The 24,480-nt window shown below is 55.7% G+C and overlaps 1 protein-coding gene and 1 long non-coding RNA gene across 12 annotated transcripts in view; one reads left to right on the plus strand and one right to left on the minus strand.

Annotated features, from left to right (window-relative positions):
* LOC131417710 (uncharacterized) overlaps window positions 1-8,389 on the minus strand; it is a 39,277-nt gene extending 30,888 nt beyond the window's left edge. For both annotated transcript variants that reach the window (XR_009222746.1, XR_009222747.1), the window contains exon 1: window positions 8,232-8,389. This is a non-coding gene — a long non-coding RNA (uncharacterized LOC131417710). The remainder of the gene's footprint in view (window positions 1-8,231) is intronic.
* On the plus strand, window positions 1,439-23,346 carry GPRC5C (G protein-coupled receptor class C group 5 member C). 10 transcript variants are annotated; one of them, XR_009222744.1, is made up of 5 exons: window positions 1,439-1,461; window positions 13,939-15,021; window positions 17,422-17,516; window positions 19,621-20,574; window positions 21,380-23,346. XR_009222744.1 is itself a non-coding variant. In XM_058561498.1 (5 exons), the coding sequence occupies exons 2-5, from the start codon at window positions 13,971-13,973 to the stop codon at window positions 21,410-21,412; spliced, it is 1,362 nt and encodes a 453-aa protein (XP_058417481.1). In that variant the 5' UTR covers window positions 1,439-1,461; window positions 13,939-13,970; the 3' UTR covers window positions 21,413-23,346. The 10 variants fall into 10 exon arrangements, 6 of the variants coding, with proteins under 6 accessions (XP_058417481.1, XP_058417482.1, XP_058417476.1 ...); XM_058561498.1 differs by having other exon boundaries at window positions 17,422-17,549; window positions 19,621-19,770; XR_009222745.1 differs by lacking the exon at window positions 1,439-1,461 and adding an exon at window positions 7,954-8,172.
* Window positions 23,347-24,480: the final 1,134 nt, after the last annotated feature.

Here is a 24,480-nt window from a genome sequence, read left to right on the forward strand (position 1 = left end):
AGTGTGCATGATTAATCACATTTGGGGGGCGTGGATTTTGTAAAATAGGCTCTCAGGCTTCTTGGTTAGAGACTCAGATTCAATAGTCCAGAATGGGACCAAGAAATCAGCTTTTGAAACGAACAACACAATTAATTCTGAGGCTGTGTGCTGAAGTTTGAGAAAGCCCAAGAACCAGCTTCACCACGATTTTTTTTTTCTTTATTGATGTTTTAATGGTGTTTAACATTGTGAAATTTTGGGTTGTGCATTTTTGTTTGTCCATCACCACATATATGTCTCCCTTCACCCCTTGTGCCCACCCCCCACCCCACTGCCCCTGGTAACCACAGTACAGTTTTCTCTGTCCATGTGTTGGTTTATATTCCACATATGAGTGAGATCATACAGTGTTTGTCTTTCTCTTTCTTCACCACGATTTTTTGGAGCCACTTTCTCCCTTCACAGATGGGGCAGTGGAGGGAAATGAGCCTGGGACCAGAAAGTCCCAAATCATTCGGCACTCTGGCCAGGGGCTCTCAGATCTATGGTTTCACATAATCTCTACGACAATCATGGGGGGCAGGGATTATCACCCCATTTTACAGAGAAGCAAGTTCTGTGCTCTTTGGACAACTCTGCTGCTCCTCCCAGCTCTAAAACTCTAGTTCCGTGACAGGAAGTCAAAACACCAGGCTTAAGCTTTACATCCATCACTCTGTGACCTTGGGTAGGCTCTCTTCCCATCCTGGCATACAGTTTCCATCACCTCGGGGGCTTCTATGAGGGCTATCCAGAAACAGGTTAATCCCGGGGCTTAACTTGGTTGTGAGTTGGGTTTGATTGTGACTCCAATCTTTCTCACCCAAACTCAGTCTTCACACTTTGTTGCTTACATTGGAGAATCAAACCACGCAGTCTCAATTAAAAAAAGAAAGAAAACAGGCCCTCAGAGAAAATCCATCATTGCATTTCATTGGGAGGGCCTGGGCCAGAATGCCTGTGAATGGGTTAACATAGTGGGGCGGGTATGATGACAAATTGTAAAACTAAAGGAAAATGACTATGGGCCATGTGAGTGACAGCAAGAATGAGGGCTGTTGCATCAGAGGGCTGAAGTATAGACTGTTTACAGCCAGGGCCCACTTTAGCATAACCACAGCTGCTATTAAGACCCTCAATGCGCCATCAGTGGTTCTGAACTTTGCGTAAAGGTTGAACTCTGCCTTATCATCAGAGGGGAGGAGGAGAACAGCGTGGAAACCGAAGGGGCTGGAATTTCAGCTGCTGTCAGGCATCCCGGAGCTCCAACACACTCCCAGAATAGCGCAGCCAGGTTCCCGGCAGCCTCCGGCTTCACCGCAGCTGGGCTTCCGGCGAGGGAGTCGGAGTCAAGCCCCAGGCAGTGCCCGGAACAGCTGGGACTGGACGCCACCCAGAAGCCAGCTGGCTGGCCCTGCCCTGCCGGAGGCGCCATCTCTGGTGAGTGCGAGCATGTCTGCCTCTCCCCTGGCACCCTGGCTCTCCCCCTACCACCTCGGGGTCCTGGCTGAGTTCAAGAGTCAGGGGCACCCCCAAATCCCAGGCGAGGGGGCGGGAGCAACGACTGGGTCTTTTGAATGCTGTAGCATGAACCAGGTTGGTGGCTGGTGAGGCTCGTGAACGGCTGAGTGGCCCTGAAGGCAGGGCAGGCTGCAGTGTGTGCACAGAGGACGTGACCATAGGCGGCGAGCGGCCACCAGGAGAACAGGGTTGGAGAAGGAAGAAGGGGCAGAGAGGGAGAGACACAGCCCTGCCACAGGCCAGGCACCTGCCCAGCGCAGCGCTGTCTTGAGCCTGGCTTCTGAAGGTGAAGGGATTGTCGGGCGAAGGGAAGGGAGCTGAGACGGGAGGCTGCTGGCTTGACACCAGGTCTACGCTGTAGCCAATGTCCTTCTCTTGTGCAGGCCTGTGCAGATCCTTCATCTCTTTATTCCCTCACCAATATTTATTGAGGCCCTATTGTGACCAAGGTACCAAGGGAATACAAAGATGCACCCATCTTTCCCTCAAAGAGCTTATACCGTGGTTGGGCACATAAGACACGTACATAAATAAACATTAATGAGGCAGAAAACATAAGAGCGATACAAGAGATGACAAAAGTGCTTTGGGATGTAGCACAGTGAAATGCAACTCCAGTGGAGTTAAAATAAACAGGTTCGGGGGGGCGGCCCGGTGGCATAGTGGTTAAGTTCGCGCACTCTGCTTTGGAGGCCTGGAGTTCGCAGGTTCGGATCCCTGGCGCAGACCTACACCCTGCTTATTAAACCATGCTGTGGCAGGCGTCCCACATACGAAAATAGAGGAGGATGGGCACAGATGCTAGCTCAGAGCCAAGCTTCTTCAGCAAAAACAAAACAAAACAAAACAGGTTTGAATCCATGGCTAGTCACTTATGAACCTCACTTTTTAAATCTATAAAATGGAGATAATAATATCTGCCTTATTGAACTCAGAGGGTTGTAAAGATCAAATATACATAAAAGACACTTTGAAAATCGTACAGTGCAGAGGAAAGCCATTATGGGCATCGCATTCTCAGACTAGCCAGTGTTTCTCTGAACTTCTTGGCTCGGGATTTCGGGAGCCAAACGGAGCCAGGGGTCTGAGTGCCGCGTTCATGACAGCAGCAAGGCCAACCCTGGACCCTGGGCCTTCCCTTTCCCCTCAGAGAAGGCTGATAGCCCCTCTCAGTTCTTGGCCAATCAATCCAATCATTCCACTGATATTTACTGCCCATTTTTTTGTGTGTGAAGATGATCAGCCCTGAGCTAACATCCAATGCCAATCCTCCTCTTTTTTTGCCGAGGATGATTGGGCCTGGACTACCCATTTTTATTCTATGTATAAAGCACTATCCTAGGGGCTGCAGGCAAGGATAGGCTTGAAATCTAGAGTCCATTGCCCATTGAGCCTATCTCAGAATTAGGGAGGCAAGATATCTAGGCATAGATATCATTAACATTACAAAGCAGTGCTGGACGGGAGCTCGAGGAGAGCAGAGGGAGGAGGAGGCCCATGGGGTGGGGTCGCCAGCAAAAGCTTCTGGAAGCAGCAGAGGGCTTTAAAGGGGGATTGATTCAGAGAGGCCCAGAGGGGGAGTCCTGGATTGAGAGTGGGGGACAACGTGAGTGAAGCCACAGGAAGGCAAGCCCGGTGGCCAGACTCGAGCTGACCTCTCAGGCTGGAGTGGCCATCTGCTGTGGGGAAGAGGAGAGAGAGGAGGCTGGAGCCCAGGTCGAGTACAGGCTGCAGAGCCCTTGAAAGCTGGGTGAGGGAGCCTGGTGTTCCACATAAAGGCAGCAGGAGCCAGTGAAGGTGTTATGAGCAAGGAGTGCCAGGGTGAGGTCAGGGAATGTCGCACAATGGATGGGGGTCTGCAGAGTGACTGGAGGTGTGGTGGGGAGCCTGCAGGTAGGGGTCATCAGTTTGGGGTCGTGTAACCACTGTGGGGAGGTAGAGGGTTCGCCCACCCCTGGAATGTTCTCAGACCGGGGGTGAGACTCTTCCTGAAGGCAGGGTGAACTAAACGCTGCCTCTGTACACATTTCTGTTTTGTTTTTGGAAGCGGTGGGTGGGTTGAGTGGCCTGAATCCCTAGACCCTCAGCTTTGACTCTGGTTCCTAGGTTCACTCAGTCTGTTGATGGAAGCTGTCCAGACCTGGGCAGCTCAGAAAATCCAGTTCCCTCCTTCCACAGGGAGTTGATTAGTGGCCACTGAGCCATGGACAGGAGTGAGGATAGGGAGAAGCAGATTTTGTGGCCACTGTGGATGGGCTCAGCATCAGGTGACATTCCAGCTGGCTCTGCCCAAGGCCCCCTTCCAGGTACCTTTCCCAAGGGATCATCCATGGGCAGCTGGTTGTGGTGAAGGAGCGTTTAACTCGCCTGCTCCCCGGCCCCTGGCTTCCTGTTTCTTAAGGGGCCACCTTGTTACCTGGGTCCTTTCAGAAAACCAGGCGGTACCTGCTGCTCCGAGTAGGCAGTCCTAGGAGCCTAAGAGAAAAGGAGACAGCCAGACACTGCAGCCTGGGCAGTAACCAGTTAAGGCCCGGGAGCAAGAAGAGGTCAAATGCAAAATCTGTTTACCAGTGGGTGTGGGGCACCCAGCTGCCTGGCACAAGATTCCAGGCACCTACTTGTCAGGGAGCCAAGGGCCCCACCCTCAGCTCAGCAAGGGACTGTTCTCACTCCACTGATGCCAGGCACTCAAACTCCTAGGAAGGTGCAGCAGGCCTCCCACTCTCCCGAGGAGGAAATGGCTCCCAAAAGAGATTCTGCAAGCTGAAACTGCAATCCAGGACTCCAGCAGGCAAAAGGGAAGTCCTTCTAGGGAGCAAAACTGACCTCCGGCCCTCCGGGGTAGCCTCCTCCAGTGCCCCAAGCCGGGTTGCCAAGGCCCCCTACCCTGGACTCTGAACACAGGGCATTGCTGGCCCTGGCGGAGTGGGCTTCTCCAGCAGGCATTGGGGCTTGCCTGCTTCCCAGGAGGGCCTGGCACCAGTGGGCAGGGCATTTCAAGGCCCTTGGTGTGAGGGGGAAGGTCAGCAGGGGGTTACCCTCCAGGGAGGATCTCACCTCCTGCTGCTATTGTTCGGACCACAGAACAAGGGATCTACCACGTGCCAGGTTCTGTGCCAGATGCCGGGGACAACAAGATGAGTGAGACAGGCCCCTGCTCTTGAGAAGGGCACAGTCTCATTGGGAGACAACATTTCAGAAGGCTAATTAAGATACACTAGGATAAATGATAAACAAACAAATGCATAACAGGCCCTGGCTCAACAGGCCCTGGGCAGCTCACAACGTTCTTTCTGGGGAAGGTGAGGAAAGCTTCGCAGAGGAGGGATATTGGAGCTGGGCCTTGAGGCAGGGCAGATTTTTAAAAATTTGGGTCAGACAGGGAAAGGAAGGTGGGAAGGACAGGATGTTGGAGGTACAAGGAATAGCACAGGCGAGGGCCCAGAGCATGGCATTGCAAGGCTGTTCAGATAATGGTAAAACAGAACTGGAAGAATGTCAGAGAAGCAGCTTCTACAAGAGTTTGGGTGAAAGACTGTTAGGTGTCTTTAACTCACAGGAGTAAGGGTCAGAGGGGGTGGACCAGGAAAGGAGAGGCTGACCACTGAGCATCTCTAAGTGCCAGGCTTGTGTGAGGAATGTTTTAGACACAGCTCCATCCGGATGTGACAGCAAGATGTGGGGTGGTGTTGTCATGAACTTTTTACAGTAGAGGAAAGTGGAGCTCAGAGAGATGAAGCGACTTGCCCAGGTCACACTGCTGGTGGGTGGCAGAGCTGCTCTCGACCTCTGGGCCTGGTCAGTACCTTAGACTCTTGAAGTACAAAGAAGGAAGTGTTCCAATGAATAAAGGTAGTTTGAATGGCCAACAGGAACTCCAGCACCATAGTAGGGGAGGGAGGGAGACAGACTCCTCCACAGTCCATTACTCCAGGATCTCTCTGCAGAGTGGGTGAGCAGTACCCACATGGGACCACTTCTCAAAGTATTTTTTGGTGAAAATAGGAATTCATAAAGGCTTATATGCCTGCGGATTATTAAATTGGGTGAAGGGCATTTGGGGGCGCAGATGACCCTGAAGTTGGAGTCTTGGAAAGCAACAGCACCTCCCACAGAACGTCCCTTCTAGCCATTGCACCTGGCTGTGTCCAATAGCCCCCAGCTCCACCTGACTCTCCAGAGTGGGGGAGGGGCTCTCACGATCTCCACCTCCAGCCTCCCCGTCCCCTGACCAGGCACAGGTCTCAGGACACTAAAGGGATGTTACCAGGGATTCTGGGGACCCAGAGGCCCAGGTCATCCGCCCCAAGGGTCTTGCTTTGTTTTGAAGGCAGATCGTGTTCCAGCGTGAGATAGGGTGAACAGAGAAAGAGGGAACAGTCTGCAGAAAACTGCCCTACATTTCCTCTGCTATCTACCGCTCAGGGCTGTCGGAGGCCGGGGCTCAGCCCCTGCGGTGTCCAGGCCTCTTTCTAAACGACTCTCAGGGCGTGGCCACGCACCTACTTCCCCCGGCCTGCGCCGGGCGTGGGGGTGGGGAGAGTTGCCTCTTGGGAGAGGTCTCTGTATGGTTCCCGGAGCTTGAAAGCGAATTGAGCCGGTCTCGTGGATCCACAATTCATCCTAGGCGTCTGCGTGAGGTCACATTTTTCCCAGGCTCCGAGACTATTTCCTCTACACCTACCTTTCCCTGGCTCTTGAATTGGCTTTTCACGGACGCTAATGAGCGACCCCTCCCCGTAAACTGACTTCAGCATTAGTTGCCTCGTTAATGAAAACCACAGTCAGTGTGACTTACTGGTCTCAGTAAGTCAGTGAGGTCTGACCCGCTGCTTGCCGTTCCAGGGTGGGCACCCAACTGCCTGGACCTTACAAGGCCCTGCACACCCTCACACCGGGGCCTGGGGAAGAGGGGTGGGGGTAGAGTTGCGGGGGGAGGGAGACCAAGAGTAGAGCACAGCTTTGCAGCAGAAATGCGCTCTTCCTCTTAATATCTAAAAGAACTGAAACAATTTAGTCTTCGCCACATTTCCCGGACCAGCCAGCGAGGGCAAGGCGCAGGAAGGGATACAGGGTTCTAGAAAACCAGGGCCCCACCGCCAGCTCCGGCGGCTAAGCAAACACTCCCTCTTGGAGTCCGAAAAGCCGGTGTGCGAGGGGAGGAGCCGGCCTGAGGTTTATCGCTCCGGCAGCACCGGGTGATTCATAGAGTTTGACTCCTGGTTGTCATAGATTGAGGCGCGCAAACAAACAGCCCGGGAGGTACCTCTCCCCTTTCCCTGCCCCCGCAATCCCCTTGCTACCCCCTAGCCCGTGACCAGCTGCCTCCCCTCCCCCCCATGCCAGGCGCTCCGGGCTGACCAAACACGCCCCACCGCCCGCCCCGCCACCGGCTGGCTCCGACCGCGCGCTGCTGGCGATCCCTCAGGCAACTCCGCGTCACGGGAACCAGCACCCCGGAGACCCGGAGCCCTGCCCCGCCCCCCGCGTCCCCTGGGCTCCAGCCAGGCCCAACAACCTCTCCCTTCTCAGTGCGCGGGGCCCCTCCGGGCCTCCTGCGCTTGCTAACTAGGCCCCGCTGGGCGCCCCGGGACTGCACAGCCCACCTCCTGCAGAGCCCCGGGGGAAGGCGGCCATAAAATCTCTTGTTTACTGGGCCCGGGAGGCCCCAGCCTGGATTCGCTTCCCCCTTTCTGCGGTTCCCTCTCTGCTGATTCCTGGGGCGGGAGAGGAAAGTGTGGCAGCCCGCTGATCCAGCCCTGGGCAGGCAGTGGGGTGGGGCGCGGAGAGGGGCGGGGAGGGGCCCCCGAACTCGTGGAAAAGAGCCGGGGCGGCGGGAGCAGCAGGACTCGCAGTCAGGGCTGACGCGTCCCGGAGCGCAGAGACCGCGGGGGCCGGGTTAAACCCACTGTACCCCGGGGAACAGAACTGTGAAGGCTAATTAGGACAAGTCGGAACAGGGAACCGGGACGCGGGGAGGGGAGCGCGCGTTGAGTTGGACCGTGTCTGGAGCCGTAGCAGGAAACCCGGGCGCGGGGTAGTCGGGCCGGGGCGAAGTTTGCCCGCGGTCCTGAGTGGTTCTGGGCTCGGCCCACGGTGTTAGGGGCGCGCCCGGTGGCGTTCCCACGCACACTTGGAGACCCGTATGCCCGGGAAGGGCCGCGGATGCAAGAGGTGGACACTCCGTGTGTGGTGTGTCCACGTGTGCAAGCTCGGGGAGGGGAGGGGGCGCAGAAGGCGTGACAAAGACGGACTTTGTGTCTGAGTGTGCGCCTCGCTCCAGCCCCGAGCAGCCAACTGTGCCCGGCGTGTGTCTCACAGGAGAGCCAAGACGAAGGTGACAAAGGCTAGGTGTCTGCCTCGGAGAGACGCACCAAGGTGGCCCCCGCGCGTGTCTGTGAGCGCGCGCTGGGACATGCGGGGAGGGAGAGCCCGCCAGCGAGGTGTGCTGGGCTGCACCCCAAACCGCTTTCCGGAGAGAAAGCCAGGTCCAGAAAGTGAGTGCGCGTGAGTGTGCGCGCGCCCGCGTGCGGGGGCGTGGCAGTAAACAGCAACAACCCACACGCCAGCTTCGCCAGAAACTCCGATCTCCCTCCCCGGCCGGAAAGAGCGACTCGCCGGAGCCTGGAGGTGAGTCGGAGGGGGAGGGCTGGGCGGGCTTTGTTACTGTGTAAACGGACTGCACGTACCTGGAGCGCTGCGGGCGGCCGATAAGCGCCTGAATGGAGGTGATGTCACGGTGAGGCAGGCGCCGGCCCACCCTCGCCGAGAGAAAGGAGCCGAGCACCGGGAGGCCAGCGCGAGAGCGAGCGACCGAGCGCGGCCAGCTTAGCCAGGGTCCCAGGGAGAGGCAACCCTTACCCGGACCCGCCACCCCAGGCCAGGGCTGGGCCTGGCCCCGCGCCCCGCGCCCTGCGCCCAGTCCCTCTCACCCCGCCCGCGCCCCGCCAGGGGCTGGAGTTGGCCCCAAACGCCGAGCCGGAGCCGGGCCGGCGGCGCGTCCCAGGTAAGGGTTGCTGCCTTTCGCTCCGCCCTCCCCTCGCCCGCCCGGAAGAGTCGGGTCGGGCTGGCGGGTGGTGGGTGAGGACAGAGGCCGGGGGGTGGAGAACCGCAGCGGGGAGGTTCGCCTCGCCAACTCCGATCGGTGGCAGAAAGTTTCCAACCCAGAGCAGCCTGGGGACTGGGGGTAGGGAAAGCCCGGCACTGCGGCCCCGAGTGGGGGTCGGGGGAAGAACTCCACAATCGGGGTCCCCAAGGGGTGCCCCCTCCACCCCCGCTGCCTCTCTGCGCGAGTCCACGGTCAACAGTGACTAGTGGGCCGGCGTCCTCTCTAATGCGGGGGCGTGAGGAGGGCAGGTTTCTGTGGCCAGCGGAGATGGAGGAGAGAGGCTGGCTCCCGGGCTCTTTCTGTTCCGACGCCAGGCGAACGCTGATGTAGACCCTAGGAGTGGGGAGAGGAGTGCGGAGGAGAGGACTCAGAGCCCTCCTGCGGGAAGTTTGGAATTTCAGACCATCAAAGAACCTCTACTTCTGCAAGATTGGCTTCTAGACCACCACCTCCCCCCTCCCCCCGCGCCACCGCATGGTTTTTCCAGGGCCCTTTGCAGCCATAGAGGTTGGGTAGCGCCCCTGCGTCCCACACCCTCAGTTTTACACCCAAGAAAACCCAATCATTAAAAAATTTCACGATCTTGATCCTGAAGCAGGGGAACCAGAATATGTTGAAATAGGGTTTTGTGCTCCTGAAGGTTCCTCCTATGTGCCTCATTAGTGGCTGGGCGAGGGAGTGCTGTTGGGGGGTGGGGCGCATTCCGGAGTGGCATTCCAGAGCAGACCCTTAGATTGAGGACTTCCAAGTTTCGGAATGCTCAGGGAATTTTGGCCCAAGTACCCACACTCAGTGTGGGGTTCTAGGCTGGGGTTCCAGGAGACCCCCAACCTGGGTACCTCAAAGAGAGGTAGCTCTTTACAGGCACAGGCATCTCGGGTCCCTCTTCTTATTGGTTGATTTATACACCAGAGCCCCCTGGACAGAGGAGTAAGATGACAGGACTCAGCCAGGGATGGAGAGAAAGGAGGAGATGGATGTGAGAAGGGGAGGAGGTGGGAAGTCTGTCAGTGGGTCCATCCATCTCTCCTGATTGGCTGCAGAGTGGTGGCAGATGCTCTGTGTTATCCCTGGGTGAGCTTGGGTGCCTCCGAGAGGGGGCTTTCAAGGGTCATGGCACCCTTGAAGGTAACCACTGGCTGTGGGTCTACATCTTACTCTTGAGCTTGGGAGACAGACCTGGGCGGCGATGTGAAGCCCTTGGTGCTCTCTTTTCAGGATGGTGTCCTGTGCCTTGGGGTTCTCAGGCGCTTGTGTGGATGGTGGGGGGTGAGGAAGGGGGTTGCTCCGGAAAGGTGAGGGGGCCTGGCTGCCTCATCCTTGCTGGGTGGAGCTAGTTGGGGCTGGCTGGGCCTCCGAGCCCACTGCACTGCTGAGGCCTCTCTGCTCCCCCTGGAGAGGGAGAGAGGGAGGAAGGGGATTCTGGAACTGGATTGGGCTGACTCAGACCAGAGCTGGGGGCTGAGTGGCTGAGCCTGGGGAAAGGCCGATTTCAGAGGTGATTAAAAATATTTGTATTACTGATTCCAGGGAGGTGAGGCAAAAGGGCCCCTTTGTCTAGAAAATAATCTGAGGCTGGGCTTGACTGCAGCCGTGGTGTGGGGGAAACTCATGGGGCAGGAGGAGGTCCCCCTCCCTCTCCCCTCCTTGGTCCCACTGAGAACCTTAAAGCAGAAGACATTACTCCAAAATGAAGGAGGCAGGAGTGGGATTGGGATGGAATGGACATCCAGTCCATTCAGCAAATCATTTTCGAACGCCTACTGTGTTCGAGCATGGTGCTAGATGCTGCAGGGACACTAACACAAACAAGTCTTGTTCACTACCCTCAGACCTTACAGCCTGGTCGGGGAAACGCACACACACACGATTCTAACGATCTCAGGAGACTCAGCCTGGAAGTACAGTCTCCAGGGACCCGGAGGAGGGAGAGTCTCCAGATAGAGCTGGGTCCATTGCATGAAAGTCCTTTCCCCTTTGCCACCCCCTTAAACGGTAGCATGAGGGGACTGGCTGAATCTGCACTCCTCGAGATGGAGGGGCCGGAGCTGAGCTCTTATGAGCTTCCTTCGCTTTAAGTATCTTGCTGGCCTCCAGGGGTCGCTGTTGTAAGCTGTGGTCGAGAGCCAGCCGCACCTGGCCCAATTTCCCCACTTGAGTTGGTGTATTCCTGCCTCCCCACTAGCCCTTCCATTTTCCGCGGAATGGAAGTAATGAGGCACTTCAGGGTGGGAAAGGTTTGTTTCGTCTGGGGCTGGTAAGTTTCAGGGCCGCTGGGCAGGGTACCTGGATGGGGAGGAGGGGCAGGTACAGGTTCCTGTTTCCTTCCTTGGAAGTTCTCATGTTGGTAGGGCAGACAGAGGCAAGACTTGAAGGGTGAGGTCCAGGACCAATAGCAAAGTTAGGAGGAAATTGGGGTGAGAGCTGTGAAGCTTCTGTGGACCTGGCCCAAGTGCCTGTGAGGCGCTGGATTCTGGCAAGGTACAGGCACGTATTTCTAAGAGCAAGATGGATCCAGAATGAGTGACAGAGGGGTTGCAGGGCTAAATGGGACCTGGCTTGGTTTTTTGAAATGATATGGCCGTTATCAAATTTGAACTTGTAGCATCCTTTCCCTTCACCTTCAACCAGGCCTGAGATTTTATTTTGGAAAGGATTTCTCGGATCTGGCCATTATGCCTTACCTTTGGCCTCTATCTTTAAACCAGGATGAATGTGTTCTCAACAAATCAATTGCCAATGCTTTTTGCCAGACTCAAATCTTAAAGCACAACCTGGTTATGCCCCCATCATGCTAAAAACAGCCTTCAGTGCCTCCCCGTTGCCTTTAGAAAAATGCCTCAAACTCCTTCCCTGTAGCATTTCTAATCTGTCGCCGGCCAGTCGCAACCTCCCTTTGCTAACTCAGTTCATACTCGGTGAACTTGATTTTTTTTCTCTTGCTCTGACCTTGACCTCATCTCAGGGCTTTTATTTATGCCATCTTTTTTTGTGTGTGTGTGAGGAAGATCAGCCCTGAGCTAACATCTGCCAATCCTCTTTTTGCTGAGGAAGACTGACCCTGGGCTAACATCCATGCCCATCTTCCTCCACTTTATATGGGATGCCGCCACAGCATGGCTTGACAAGCTGTGCGTCGGTGAGCGCCCAGGATCCGAACCCGCAAACCCCAGGCCACCGCAGCGGAGTGCACGAACTTCACCCCTTGCACCACCGGGCCTGCCCCTTCAAATTTCTTGAAATTGTCAATTTCACTTGATTTATGAATTTTATTTCTCATGGTTCGGTAGCTGGGCCCTTCTGCTTATCAGTTATGGAGAGACAGTTTCTATTGACTGAGATTTCGGAATTTTGTCTGCCTATTAGAAATTAAGTTACTGGGGGGCCGGCCCCGTGGCTTAGCGGATAAATGCATGCACTCTACTGCTGGTGGCCCGAGTTCGGATCCCGGGTGCACACCGGTGCATCGCTTCTCCGGCCGTGCTGAGGCCACGTCCCACATACAACAACTAGAAGGATGTGCAGCTATAACATACAACTATCTACTGGGGCTTTGGGGGAAAAAATAAATAAATAAATAAAAATCTTAAAAAAAAAAAAAAAGAAATTGTTACTGGGAATGGTGAAAACATAAGGGGGTAAACTGTGCAAATGACCCCCTAAAAAGGAGGAAGAAAGGTGGTGGGGAGGGTGGAGTTGGATCATGCCATTCCCCTGCCGGCCACTAGTGGTCACTTTCAGCCCAGGAAAGCTTGGTTGCTCTTTCCAGAGAGTTCCTGGGCCCAAGAGGTGAGGGAGGATGAGGCGGGGTTACAACCAGTCACTTGAACCTAAGGGATAATTTAAATGGAGAGTACTCCCATTTCATAGAATTTTGGAATTTGTAACTTGCTTTTTAGAGCATTTAAATTTTCTGTTTTCCAAGTAATTTAGTCTTTGATTGGAAAACTCACTGATTTGGTCCTTAATTTCTCTTGACCTGCCGCATTCTTTACCTCCACTTCCCCGGGGGAAATCCAGTTGGTGTGGAGAAGAGGGGTGTGGTTTCTGGTAGTGGCCTACAGCACTTGGTAGAGTTGCTGTTGGGACTGGTCAGGACTGGTCGGGACTGGTCAGATGAGGACCTGGAGTAATGAGCTACCTTCCTGGTGTGAATAAAGATCTCTCTCCTGCACCCTCCACCCCCACCCCCACCTCCGAGCTACGATGCCTTCAAGGCCTCTTTTAGCAATTAATTCCTTTGGGTTTTGCCTTGCCCTTGCCTGGTTCTTGCTTTTATTTATTTATTTATTTGTTTATTTATTTATTTATTTACTATTATTATTATTTCTTGGTGAGGAAGATTAGCCCTGAGCTAACATCTGTTGCTGATCCTCCCCTTTTTGCTGAGGAAGATTGGCCCTGGGCTAACCTCCGTGCCCATCTGCCTCTATTTTGTATGTGAGACTCCACCACAGCATGGCTTGATAAGTGGCGCGTATGTCCGCGCCTGTGATCCGAACCCGTGGAGCATGCGAACTTAACCACTATGCCACCGTGCCGCCCCGGTTCTTGCTTTTAAAACGTTAATGCCTCATTGGAGACTTTTTGCATTAAGTTGTTAACTCCCTAGCTGGGAAATCTGTTTATTTTATTCCTGACTCCAGCAACTGAGCTAGACAAAGCACCTTGGATTCTGAAGAGGAGGGTTGGCACTAAAAGTGGGGCAATGAAGGCAAAAAAGGGAGGCGGTGGGAGGAATCGGGAAAGTGTTGACAGATACAACCTTTGAACTGTCCCTTCGTTGTTTTTGGCGGCAGGGTCTGCCTGTCGCAGGTGTTTGTTAAACTCTTGTTGAAGGAATGAATGAAAGCGTGGCTGATTCCCCATGGGCTCGGCCGTCACTGGGACAGGGTTGAGGGGCACAGTATCTGGCCTTTTGAACTGTGGCAGCGAATAGGTGGCATGCTTGGTTTTGACTTGCTCACAGACCCTCTTACCCCGCTGCCCCCTAGCTTCGAGAGCTCAGGGAATATTTGGACCCAATTGTGGTTGGTGGCGGGGAGGGACCTGAAAATTCAGTGACAGTTTCCTTTTCCATGACTTGGAACAGGGATGACAAATGGGCTTCATCTCATTTGCCTCTCTAGTCAATTGATAATGACTTACAGGAGTTCTGTGTTAAGAAGGATTCTGAAGCCCAGAGGGTCAGTCCCGTTTGCCCTGATTCAGGATAGGGGAAGCAGCACTTTGTGTGGCAGAGTCTGGCCTTGGAGGACTGATTTTGTCTTTTCTTCCTCTGTCTCTAGGGATCCAGCTGGAGCCTGGCCTGGGAGCCGGGATGGCCATCCACAAAGCCTTGCTGACGTGCCTGGGGCTGCCCCTCTTCCTATTCCCAGGGGCCCAGGCCCAGAACCACGCCCCACCTGGCTGCAGCCCGGACCTCAACCCCCTCTACTACAACCTGTGTGACCGCTCCGGGGCTTGGGGCATCATCTTGGAGGCAGTGGCTGGTGCGGGCATTGTCACCACTTTTGTCCTCACCATCATCCTCGTGGCCAGCCTCCCCTTTGTGCAGGACACCAAGAAGCGGAGCCTTCTGGGGACCCAGGTGTTCTTCCTGCTGGGGACCCTGGGTCTCTTCTGCCTCGTCTTTGCCTGCGTGGTGAAGCCCGACTTCTCCACCTGTGCGTCTCGGCAGTTCCTCTTTGGGGTCCTATTCGCCATCTGTTTCTCCTGCCTCGTGGCCCACGTCTTTGCCCTCAACCTCCTGGCCCGGAAGAACCATGGGCCCCGGGGCTGGGTGATCTTCACCATGGCTCTGCTGCTGACCCTTGTGGAGGTCATCATCAACATGGAGTGGCTGATCATTACGCTGGTCCGGGGAGGTGGCGAGGCGGGCAACCTGGGCAACGGCAGTGCTGGCTGGGCCGTGGCCTCCTCCTGTGCCATCGCCAACATGGACTTTGTCATGGCGCTCATCTATGTCATGCTGCTGCTGCTGGGCGCCTTCCTGGGGGCCTGGCCTGCCCTGTGTGGCCGCTTCAAGCGCTGGCGTAAGCACGGGGTCTTTGTGCTGCTCACCACGGCCACCTCCCTCGCCATCTGGGTAGTGTGGATTGTCATGTATACCTACGGCAACAAGCAGCACAACAGTCCCACCTGGGATGACCCCACACTGGCCATTGCCCTCGCTGCCAATGCCTGGGCCTTTGTCCTCTTCTACGTAATCCCTGAGACCTCCCAGGTGACCAAGCCCAGCCCGGAGCAAAGCTACCAGGGGGACATGTACCCCACGCGGGGTGTGGGCTACGAGACCATCCTGAAGGAGCAGAAGGGCCAGAGCATGTTCGTGGAGAACAAGGCGTTTTCCATGGACGAGCCAGCCTCAGGTAGGTCGCAGGACACCCTCCCCACGTCCCCTTCTTTTATTCCATGTCATTTACTGCAGGACAGGGGACTGGTCTCAAGCAAAATGGAATGTACTCAAGATTACCTATAGCTTTCTGCCCTAAAGTTCCTAAATTCTGTTTTTAAAAAGATATTTTTCCTATACTCATGTAATTTATGAATCTACTTTCACTGTAAAATTTCAAACATTACGGATAAAACAAAATTTCTCCCACCATCTCCCCACATCTACCCCATTCCTTCCTGTTCCATCCTCGGGACCAATCACTGTTGATTGGTATTTTCCCTCCATGTGCCTCAGTTTCCTCATTTGTAAAATGGGGCTAATAATGAATCCTGCTTCATAGGATTCTTGTGAGGATTAAATTCGTACATGTGCCTGGCACTTGGAAGTACTCTGGAAGTATTAGCTATTAGCCGTCTGTATTACTATTATTTTACTGGTATTATTATCATTCCAGAACTTGCTTTTCTATTATGTACATAGCCATAGTTGTCTTAGTTTCCTTTAAAAGTCTTTTCAGTTAAAATTTTGTTCTTTTTAATAAAAGCGCTTGTGCCACATACCGATCTAAGGAGCACCCACTGTCCAGCTGGCTTATCCCCAAGCTCCTGCCCGGGCTCTTTCTTAGGAGCCAGCGCTGGAGGTTCCAGCCAGCCGCAGAGCCTTGGTGGGTGGAGCTGAGGGTGCCTGGAGGTGGGAGAGGCAGGAAGGGGGTTGAAGCTTTGCAGCCTTAGCCCAGCCCCACTCTGGGGAGCAGCTTGGGAGGCGAGGAGTAGGGGATGGGTGGCCTTTCTCCGTGAGACTTGGCCAGACAAGCTCCCAGCTCCCGAAGGAAGGAGTAGAAGGAAGGAGTATTTCTCTGGCGTTTGTGAAATGTGGGGACCCCTTGCATTTATTTAGCACCTACTCTCCGCTTTCCTGATGTATCCTGTCGCGTGCATCTCGCTTGCTTTCGCAGCCTGCTGGCGACAGCCCCTTCAAGTGACATGACCGGGGAAGCCGGAAGCTCAATCTCACTGCCCTGACCCTGACCCCAGACTGCTGATCAAGATATCTGGGGGCTTAAGACTTAACTGCCTGATTATTAAGCCCCGGCTCTGGGGCCTCTGTCGGAGGCCAGAGGCAGAGGCAGAGGAAGTTTCAGAATCAGAGAACTCCCTGCCTCTTCTCTACAAACTGAGACCCCCGTGATCTCTGCTTTGGGGAAAGGAGGGACCCTGTCCTGCCGGGCCCTGGATCTTTGATCTGCCCACTGGGGCTGAGTGGTCCCCCCCGGGGCGGGGGCCCTAGGCACGCACACAGTAGGGCCAGTTGAGTTTTCGTGGGACCCGGGGGCATTGACGAAGCCGCGGGAGAGAGGGCTTGTGGACAAGTGTTGGGAGGAGCTTCAGCCGCCCCCACCTCTGCCCTGACCCCAGGCCTGTTGGTCAGGGCCACACAGTCCTCGGCCTTTGTCCTCTCGAGGCAAACACTTCTGGGGCTCTGAGGATTTTTTTCTTTTTATTTTTTTTCTAAATGGAAAAATCAATCGAGTGAGTGCAGCACTTAGGAAGCCCTATATAGTCGTGGTCCCTCAGAGCTGTGGGGCCATCAGCCTGCAGGAGACAGACATCCGCCGGGCCTGACCTCACGGCCCATCCGGCTCGCGGGCCCCAGGGGTTAGTCAGCAGCTTTCCTCAAACTCCCTGGAAGCGTCCAGCAGGGTGGAACAGATCGGGAAACCTACATGCCTGAAGGCAGGAGAAAGTATTCCTGGAGCGGAAAATAGTTCTGGACAGTTGCCAAGGGGCCACAGCTCAGGATGTGCATTCGGCCCCCTGGCGGGGCTCTGGTTGGGGGCGTCCTGCGGAATCAGCACCCAGCTCTGGCCCCTGAAGACGAGAGGAGTCTTGGGCTGTGGGGTCTCCACTACATGGACTCCAGCGCCTGGCAGTGGGCCCACAGCGGTAGAGGCCAGCGCTGGAGGCTGGCCATCTTGGAAGGTGGCTGAAGGCCCATGTGCCCCTCTTGGCCTCTGGCCCCAGAGAGCGGATGGGGATGTGAAGGTTGCTGACGGCGGCATTTTTCTGAGCTGGGGCTGGGGGGGGGCGGTCCCCGAACTGCAGGAAAGCCTGAGGGGAAGGCAAGCAGGGTTGTGCTCTCTGTGTATCTGAACGAAGGGGTGCTGGGCTCCAGAGGGGCCCTCACACCTACGCCCTCGCTCCCAAGCTGGCTGCCCCTGGCCTGGCTCCCTCCCTGGGTTAGATGTTACCCCAGGGCCGGCCTAGCCCCCTCTCCCTCTCCCTGTCCCTGTCCCTGTCTCCAGGGAAGCCTTGCTTAAGCAGGGGCAAGGGAGCTGAGATCCCAGGCCTCACACCGCTCCCGCGTTTTCTTGCAGCTAAGAGACCGGTGTCACCGTACAGCGGGTACAATGGGCAGCTGCTGACCAGTGTGTACCAGCCCACCGAGATGGCCCTGATGCACAAAGGCCCGGTGAGTGTAGGCCACGGAGCCCAGCCTCAGTGGGTGAGTGGAGAGGGCCATGTGGCTGGTGCAGGGTGGGCTAGAGGGGGTAGGGCGAAGGCAGGCATCTCCACCTGGTACGTCAGCCTCAGTCAGCCCAGAGCCCTGCTCCTAATACCCCTTTCCTGGCGTGGATGTATCCACTGCCTTCAGCTGCGCTGCAGTGGGACCTGCCCCGTGCCTTTGGGACATCACACACTGATGGGGCCCCATGGGGTGGAGAATGCAGAGCGGGCTCTCGTTGAGCTGGTGGGAGCTGCCAGGCTTTACCTAAGAAGCTTAGGGAGGGACAGGAGGGCCTCAGCCAGGTAGGCGTCATTCTTGGGGTCCCCCAAAGGACAGAGGACCAAATGGCAGGGCTGGGTAGGCATTTACTCCCCAATCACAGCTGCCCCAAGAGGGCCTCGGCTCCTCTCCCCCACCAGCAGGCAGCAGCTCTCGACCTTATACCTCCCCTGGGTTCTGGAAACCATTAGCCAAGGGGATGGGGGGTGGGAACAGGAAGATGGTGGGTTAGATTCACTCACTCCATGTATGTTCCTCCTCCCCAGCTGGCAGCCTCTGCGGGGAGGGGTCAGTGACCCTGCTTGGCAGGAAGCTGGGAACAGGAAGGAGGGAGGTCAGCAGGGTGGTGTTCCCATCCCCCTCCCTGCTGTGAGCCTGGGGGGCAGGGTGAAGCGAATGCATCTTAAACGTCCAACTCTAGCCCCTTCCCTCTCCCTAAGCCTGAACCTGTGGCCAGGCCATAGAGAGCAGGCCATGGCCAGAGGCTGGGATGGGCAGGAGTCTCTGAAGGCCATGAGCAGAGTCTTGCTACCCCTCACTCACCTGTGTCCATTGAGTCCTGCTAACTAATGGATGGTTTATCTAATACAGTGGTTCTCAAAAGGTGGTCCCCAGACTCCCAACATTACCATCACCTGGAACTTGCTAGAAATGCAAATCAGGTGGGGCCCTTGGTGTGATGGGAGCCCGTTTTTAGCATCTCTTCAGTGATGTCACCTTGATAACTTGGAATCTGCCACGATGGGAGTGACCACCCAGGGAAATCTGCACACACTCCAGATCGCGTCTCCCTCCCTCTCCACCTTAAGTTCAGCATTTACCAGCCAGTCACTGGGTGTGGCTCGGCTAGGTGTGGGTGTGGCTTAACTAACAGTCAAGGTGATTCTGATGCACACCCAGTTTTGAGAACCACCATCTAGATGTTCCAGGAGCTACAGGGGGAGGGGGCACCACCCGGATCTGAATTGACCGGAGGTGGCCTGGGGCCCTCGAACTGCAGGATTTGGTGGCAGCTCTGTCCCTGGGGATAAGGCAGGTGGGGCCAGGAGTTCACCTTTCCTCCAGGGTGGGAGCTGGTTCCTCAAGACCCTTTGCATCCCGCAACCTGCGTCTCTCACCCATGAGGAACAGGATCACTGCACCTCTAACCAGGTTCCAGGCAGAGAATTCAGGGTTTAAGCCTCCAAAACTTAAACTCTCAAACTCTTAGAACCCATTTGGGTTTTAAGTCTCCAAATCAAACTGGCCAGCCCAGACTCCGAGATAAGGAAGGTGTGCGTACACCCAGGGCCTGACAGAAGGGTGTCCTCAGCCAGGCACACCAGCAGCTGTGATGCAATTGGTGCTGTAGTGGCCCTGGGACTCGGATCAGAGTCTTGGAGGAAGGGAGCCTGGGAGCCCCAGACAGGTGAGACCAGCTCAGTGTGGTTTATCCTCCATTGGGCCCCAAGGTTTCCCTAAGGAATTGGGAGCAGGAGGGGACTTGAGAAGAGGATCCTTCTGAAAAGGGCCAGCCTCTCTGTGAAGCCCCAGGACCATCGGAGGTGACCAGGGGCCTCGTCCCCATGCATAGAGGCCTGGCCCTCTGCCAGATGAGATAAGGGGCTCGAGGTCAGAGGTCAGCCCCTCCGTTTCCAGAGGTGGAGTCATCCATCCCAGGCCTCCACTGGGGCCCAGCTTGGGGGACAGGGAAGGGGGGAGCTGGCAGGCACAGCCCTGCAGGAAGCAGAGTGTTTGTGCATCTGCCCTGGCGGAACCTGGCTGTGAGACCGCCTGTTCTTCCTTCCAGTCCGAAGGAGCTTACGATGTCATCCTCCCGCGGGCCACCGCCAACAGCCAGGTGATGGGCAGTGCCAACTCGACCCTGCGGGCTGAAGACATGTATGCGGCCCAGAGCCACCAGGCCGCCACTCCGCAGAAAGATGGCAAGAACTCTCAGGTCTTTAGAAACCCCTACGTGTGGGACTGAGTCAGCGCCAGGAGGCTGGCAACTTGGGGAGGGCCCTCAGGACCTGGCGAGAGACTCCCCAGGAGCCCCGTGCTCTCCCCCCTGCCCCCTCGCTGGCTTGGGGCAGCTTGTGCCTCCACCATGAGGCCTCCCTGTCTGCCAATGTTTGGGTGGATGTCCTGGGTGTCCCCCACCCCCTCCTCAGTGTTTGTGGAATCCAGGAGCCAACCCCAGCTTCATGCCAGGGTCACCTCTGGCGGTCATGCTCCAGCCAAATAGTGTTCTTGGGGTGGCGGCCGGTCAGTGCCTACATTCTCTGGAGTCTTTGGAGAGATTCCTGCAACCTCGAGCGATTTTGCAGGCGCGTCTGTCCTGGGTCTTGCTCCTCTGTGAGGAACATGGGTGCCTAATAAACACATTTCTGCTTTATTAACCCTTCCTCTGGGATGTCGTTTCTGACCCGGGTTCTCGGTTTCCAATGAACGGCTCCTCCACCGTGGCCTGTGGGTGGTTCCTTTCTCCTCTGCCCTCCATATCCAGCTCATGTTGAAAGCTGCTGCTGAGTTTTCCTTCCGTCAATCGAGTAGCTGATGCCTCTGCCCAGGGAAAGATTCTTCAGCTGAGCCTGTGTCCGTGTGGTGATCGGAATGAACTTCCGGCTCCTGTCTAGGGTTTAGTCCAGCATTTGGGCTCGTCTGAAACCAGGCAGCTTTCCTCTGGGACCCCCCTCTACTGGCCATATGTGGAGACGGAGCAGGGAAGGCAGGCCCACCAGCAGGCAGTTCTGTGGAGTGGGTGTGTATAAGGGAGATCGGTGAACTTCAGCCCCTCTCAGCGGGCACGGTGGTTAAGATCCTTCAGGGGACGGGGACGAGACGGCTGTGCTATTAGATCACGCTGTGCAAATGTGGAATAGAGAAGGGATCTGAGGACCGGGACTTGTTTACAAAGGTGGAAAAGTTCTGCTTGGTTTCACTCCTGGCCAGAAATTAAAATGCCCATTTGCTCGTCCTATGGAGTAAATAGAGCCTGTCCACATCAGCTCATTTTAATCCTCGTGGCTGCCCCAAAAGGTGGGCAGGACCAGTATTCTTTCCCCTTTCCAGAGTCAGAATTCCAGAACCCTACCATTTTAGGATTAGACGGGGCCTTGGGCGTAACTTAGTTCTATAGCCCTCCTGCCCCCTCTTACAACTAAGCAAACTGACCAGAGAGGCTACACAGCCTCGAAGGGGCCACACCAGGACGACCCAGGTTTTCTCAAGACTGTGACTTCCAGTGGCCTGGGCTTGGACGAGCAGCAGTATCCTGACCCTTGGACAGTGGCTCAGGCTTTCCGCCCCTCCCAGGCTTGGGAATGTTTCTCCCCAACCAGCCAGAAACTATTTTCTGACACCGGTAGTAGGAAAAAAAATGTTTCTGTTGGAAGGGAGAGAAAGGTTGCCGGAAGAAAAAAATCAAACTTCTCCCCAACTTTTCCTTCTATGTCAGTTTGCACCAGCCCCCCTGGGGAATCAAAACCCTTTTTTTAGTAAAAACCAGTGCTTGGGCCCCAAGCGGTAGGGTCCCCTTTGACTCTTGTTCTTTCTGGTTACTTTAGGCTCAGTCCCCACAAAATAACATGAGATGGTAGACGCCCTCTTCCCTGGACGGCACGTCGCCCTGATGTCCTCATTCTTCTGTGTCCAGGCTGAGCAGGGCCCACGCAGCACCTTTCCTGCCCTTGTCATTGGAGCTAGGAGGGACCAGAGGCCATGGAACTGGAGCAGTGGACCAAGAGGGAGGCCCTGTGAAACCCTGAGGCATGTGGCTGGGGCTTCATGGCCAACCCCTCGCTGCCCAGCCCAGCCTCTTCTGGTCCTCAAGTGACTGAGGCCACAAGGAGCTGTCTGCAGACCCCCCAGCCTGCCTCCATCCCCCTCTTGAACCCTCTCCCCAAATCACAGTCCCTGTGTCCTTATGCTGTGGTTCTCCAGATGGCCGTCCTCAGGGGCCCCTGTCTTCACACCATAGGCCTTCCAGGGTATCCAGCATCAGCTTGTCCTGCTCTGCACCTGGGAGAATCTCCTCCATGAGTCTTTGGAGCCAAGGCATGGCAGAAGTTGGCCCTTGCCCTTCTCACCAAGGCCTCCTGCCACCACCTAGACCATGGGAGGCCACTGAGCTGGGGCAGAGCTCTCTTGAGGCCTGGACAGACTGCTTCTCTTCATGGCCTGTGATCCTGGATCTGAGCCCCTTTGGTGCTTCACTTTTGTGCCCCTTTGTACTATGACCCCACGCCTTCCCCACCTTCAATGAACTGGGTCCCATCAAGACACATGGTGGGGGTTTGGGATGTATTCTCAAGGACCAGTTGAGAGTCCTGGACCAGATGGATTGGAGTCTAGGCCTCTCCCAGGACGGAGACTTGTGGGACTTGGGGAGGCCCCTTAGATGTGTGGCATCCAGGACCGAAGATTGTGCCATTTCCTGATAGGCAGATGTATAGGTTTCTACCTCATCTTGGGCACCTTGATGTGCTGGCAGTGCTCTCCTCACCCGGGGCATGCTCCAGAGGGTCCTGATCGCCACCCAGGGAAGTAGGGGCCATCCTTAGGACCTGCATGATGCTGGCACCAAGGATAGAGATGTGCACAGCTCCAGACGAATGGAAATTCTACAGCTTCGTCTCCCTGGCTTTGTCCTGCCCTCGGACACCAGACAGAGCTGACTGGTCCAAGGGGACCCTCCCTAGTTGTGCCCAGGAGCTCTGCCCTCAGCTCAGCATCACCTCTGGTGCTGAGCTGAGGGCAAGGATGAGAGCCACGGCAGTGGGCTGGGCTCTGTCACTCTGTGTCATCCTGTAGTCAGACCCACAGCTCTCTAGTGCTTCCCTCCTGCCCCAGCGGCCTGTGCCTTTGTCACTGGAGTATTTTTCCAGAGCTAAATTGGGTGAATAGGCCCTGCAGATGAAGTAGGATTGTACACTCGAATGTGACTGCCCACGACCACCACCATTCACTAATCCATTGGACTGGCTCGCTCAGTTCCATGAATGGAGGAGTATTCCCTCTGATGGCAGGGAAGAGGGGAGCTTTGTGCACCTCAGACTTCTCTTGATCTGGGTCAGTGGCCCCAAGATCCCTCTCAGTGAATAAAGGCACTATCTTTTCAAGGCGATAGTCTCACGTGAGTCCTGGCAGTGCCAGCCGGCCTCAGGGAGCAGCCTGCAGTGAGTGTGGGTTTGTTTATCAACTGAGTCCCCTGGGGTCTGCGGGTGAAGCTCGGGGAGGGACGGGCTTCTAAAAGAGGCAGGCCTGCCCGGGTTCAGGAATGCCCTGTGGCCCTGCTTACTCCGGTCCTCGGCCAAGCGGAGAAGACAAAGAAGGTGTCCTCGCAGAAAGGCCTGGAATGGAAGAAACCAGAACGGGCCAGAACCTGTTGCAGGTAACATCAGGCCAACACCTTGGTAAATTCCACACCCATTTCTGTCAAACCGTGTAGCTCAAAGCAGAGTAGTTGGGACTTCATAAGTGCTCGGAATTAAACCACCTTATTCTCTCTTTGTGAGGGATTACTACCACTGAATCCCTGTGTGTTCGTTAAGCATTTTTCTGGGATTAATAATACATATTTGTGACTCCAACTCCCTGCCTTCTAGACCAACAAGGGCTGTTGAATTCCAACGAACCTTTTTCTTGGTTGGGGATTTATTCTAAGCGGGGAAACCAGGCCTCTCAAACCAGCAAAGCCCAAGACCAGCACCCTCCTCAAACCCGAGGCCTGGGGATGTGGTAGGGGTGGGCTGGGAGAGGGGGACACCCTTGTCATAGTCCTGCTGCTGCTTGGCGTGCTGGGGGCACCGGTGGGTGGAATGCTGGGCTCGTGGGAAGGCGTACTGGGGCCAGGGGATGATGAATACCCCTGGGGTGAGGAGGACCCGCCAGTGCCACACCCAGCACTCAGTTTACACATGGGGTTCCCACACTTGTTCAGGGCCCCTCAGCTCCTAGAAGAACAAGAAACAGCTTAAGTGATTTGCCCCTGGTCACTCAGCTAGTAAGGGTCCGTCAGCCCTCCAACCCACTCTCAAAAGCCTAGCACTTTCTTTAGCCCTGGGGAATGTGTCGCAGTCAGGCCCAGGCGGGTGACCAGACGGTTTCCTGTCTGCTGTCTGCTGTCTGTACTCCGGGCCCTTCCGGAAGCTGCAGCCCCTGCTCCCGGCAGCCACGTGAATTATTTAGCATCTGCACCAGCCCGGTAGTGCTCTGACCTCATCCTTCTTGGGCTCAGGGGGAGGCTCAGACCTCGGTCTCCTTGAAGAAAGGATGCTGATGGGTGGAGGCTGGGGTAGTGGATCCCTGTGTGGGGTGCAGATGATTGAGAGAGGGACACCGGTACCCTCAGGGAAGGAGGTGAGGACCAGAGACCAACCGCCCTGGCAGCAGGAGGCTGCTCTGCAGAGGAGAGAACATGACCCAGGAATCCGACGGCCACAGGTTCAGATCCTGGCTCTTGCTCACTAGTTTTGTGACCTTGGGCAGCTCTCTGGACCCTCCTTCAGTTTCCTCATCTGTGAAATGGAAGTACTAACACTCTGAGTTTATAGTTATTTAGTGTTCTAGCCCCTCAAAGTCAGTCCTGAAAGATGTGGCCAAGGCAGAGCATCCAGGAGCGAGCTGCCCAGTGTTTCCTGCCCAGACACACTGGTCTTCAGGCCAG

This window comes from Diceros bicornis, chromosome 18, assembly GCF_020826845.1.
Source record: "Diceros bicornis minor isolate mBicDic1 chromosome 18, mDicBic1.mat.cur, whole genome shotgun sequence".
Taxonomy (NCBI): Eukaryota; Metazoa; Chordata; class Mammalia; order Perissodactyla; family Rhinocerotidae; genus Diceros; species Diceros bicornis.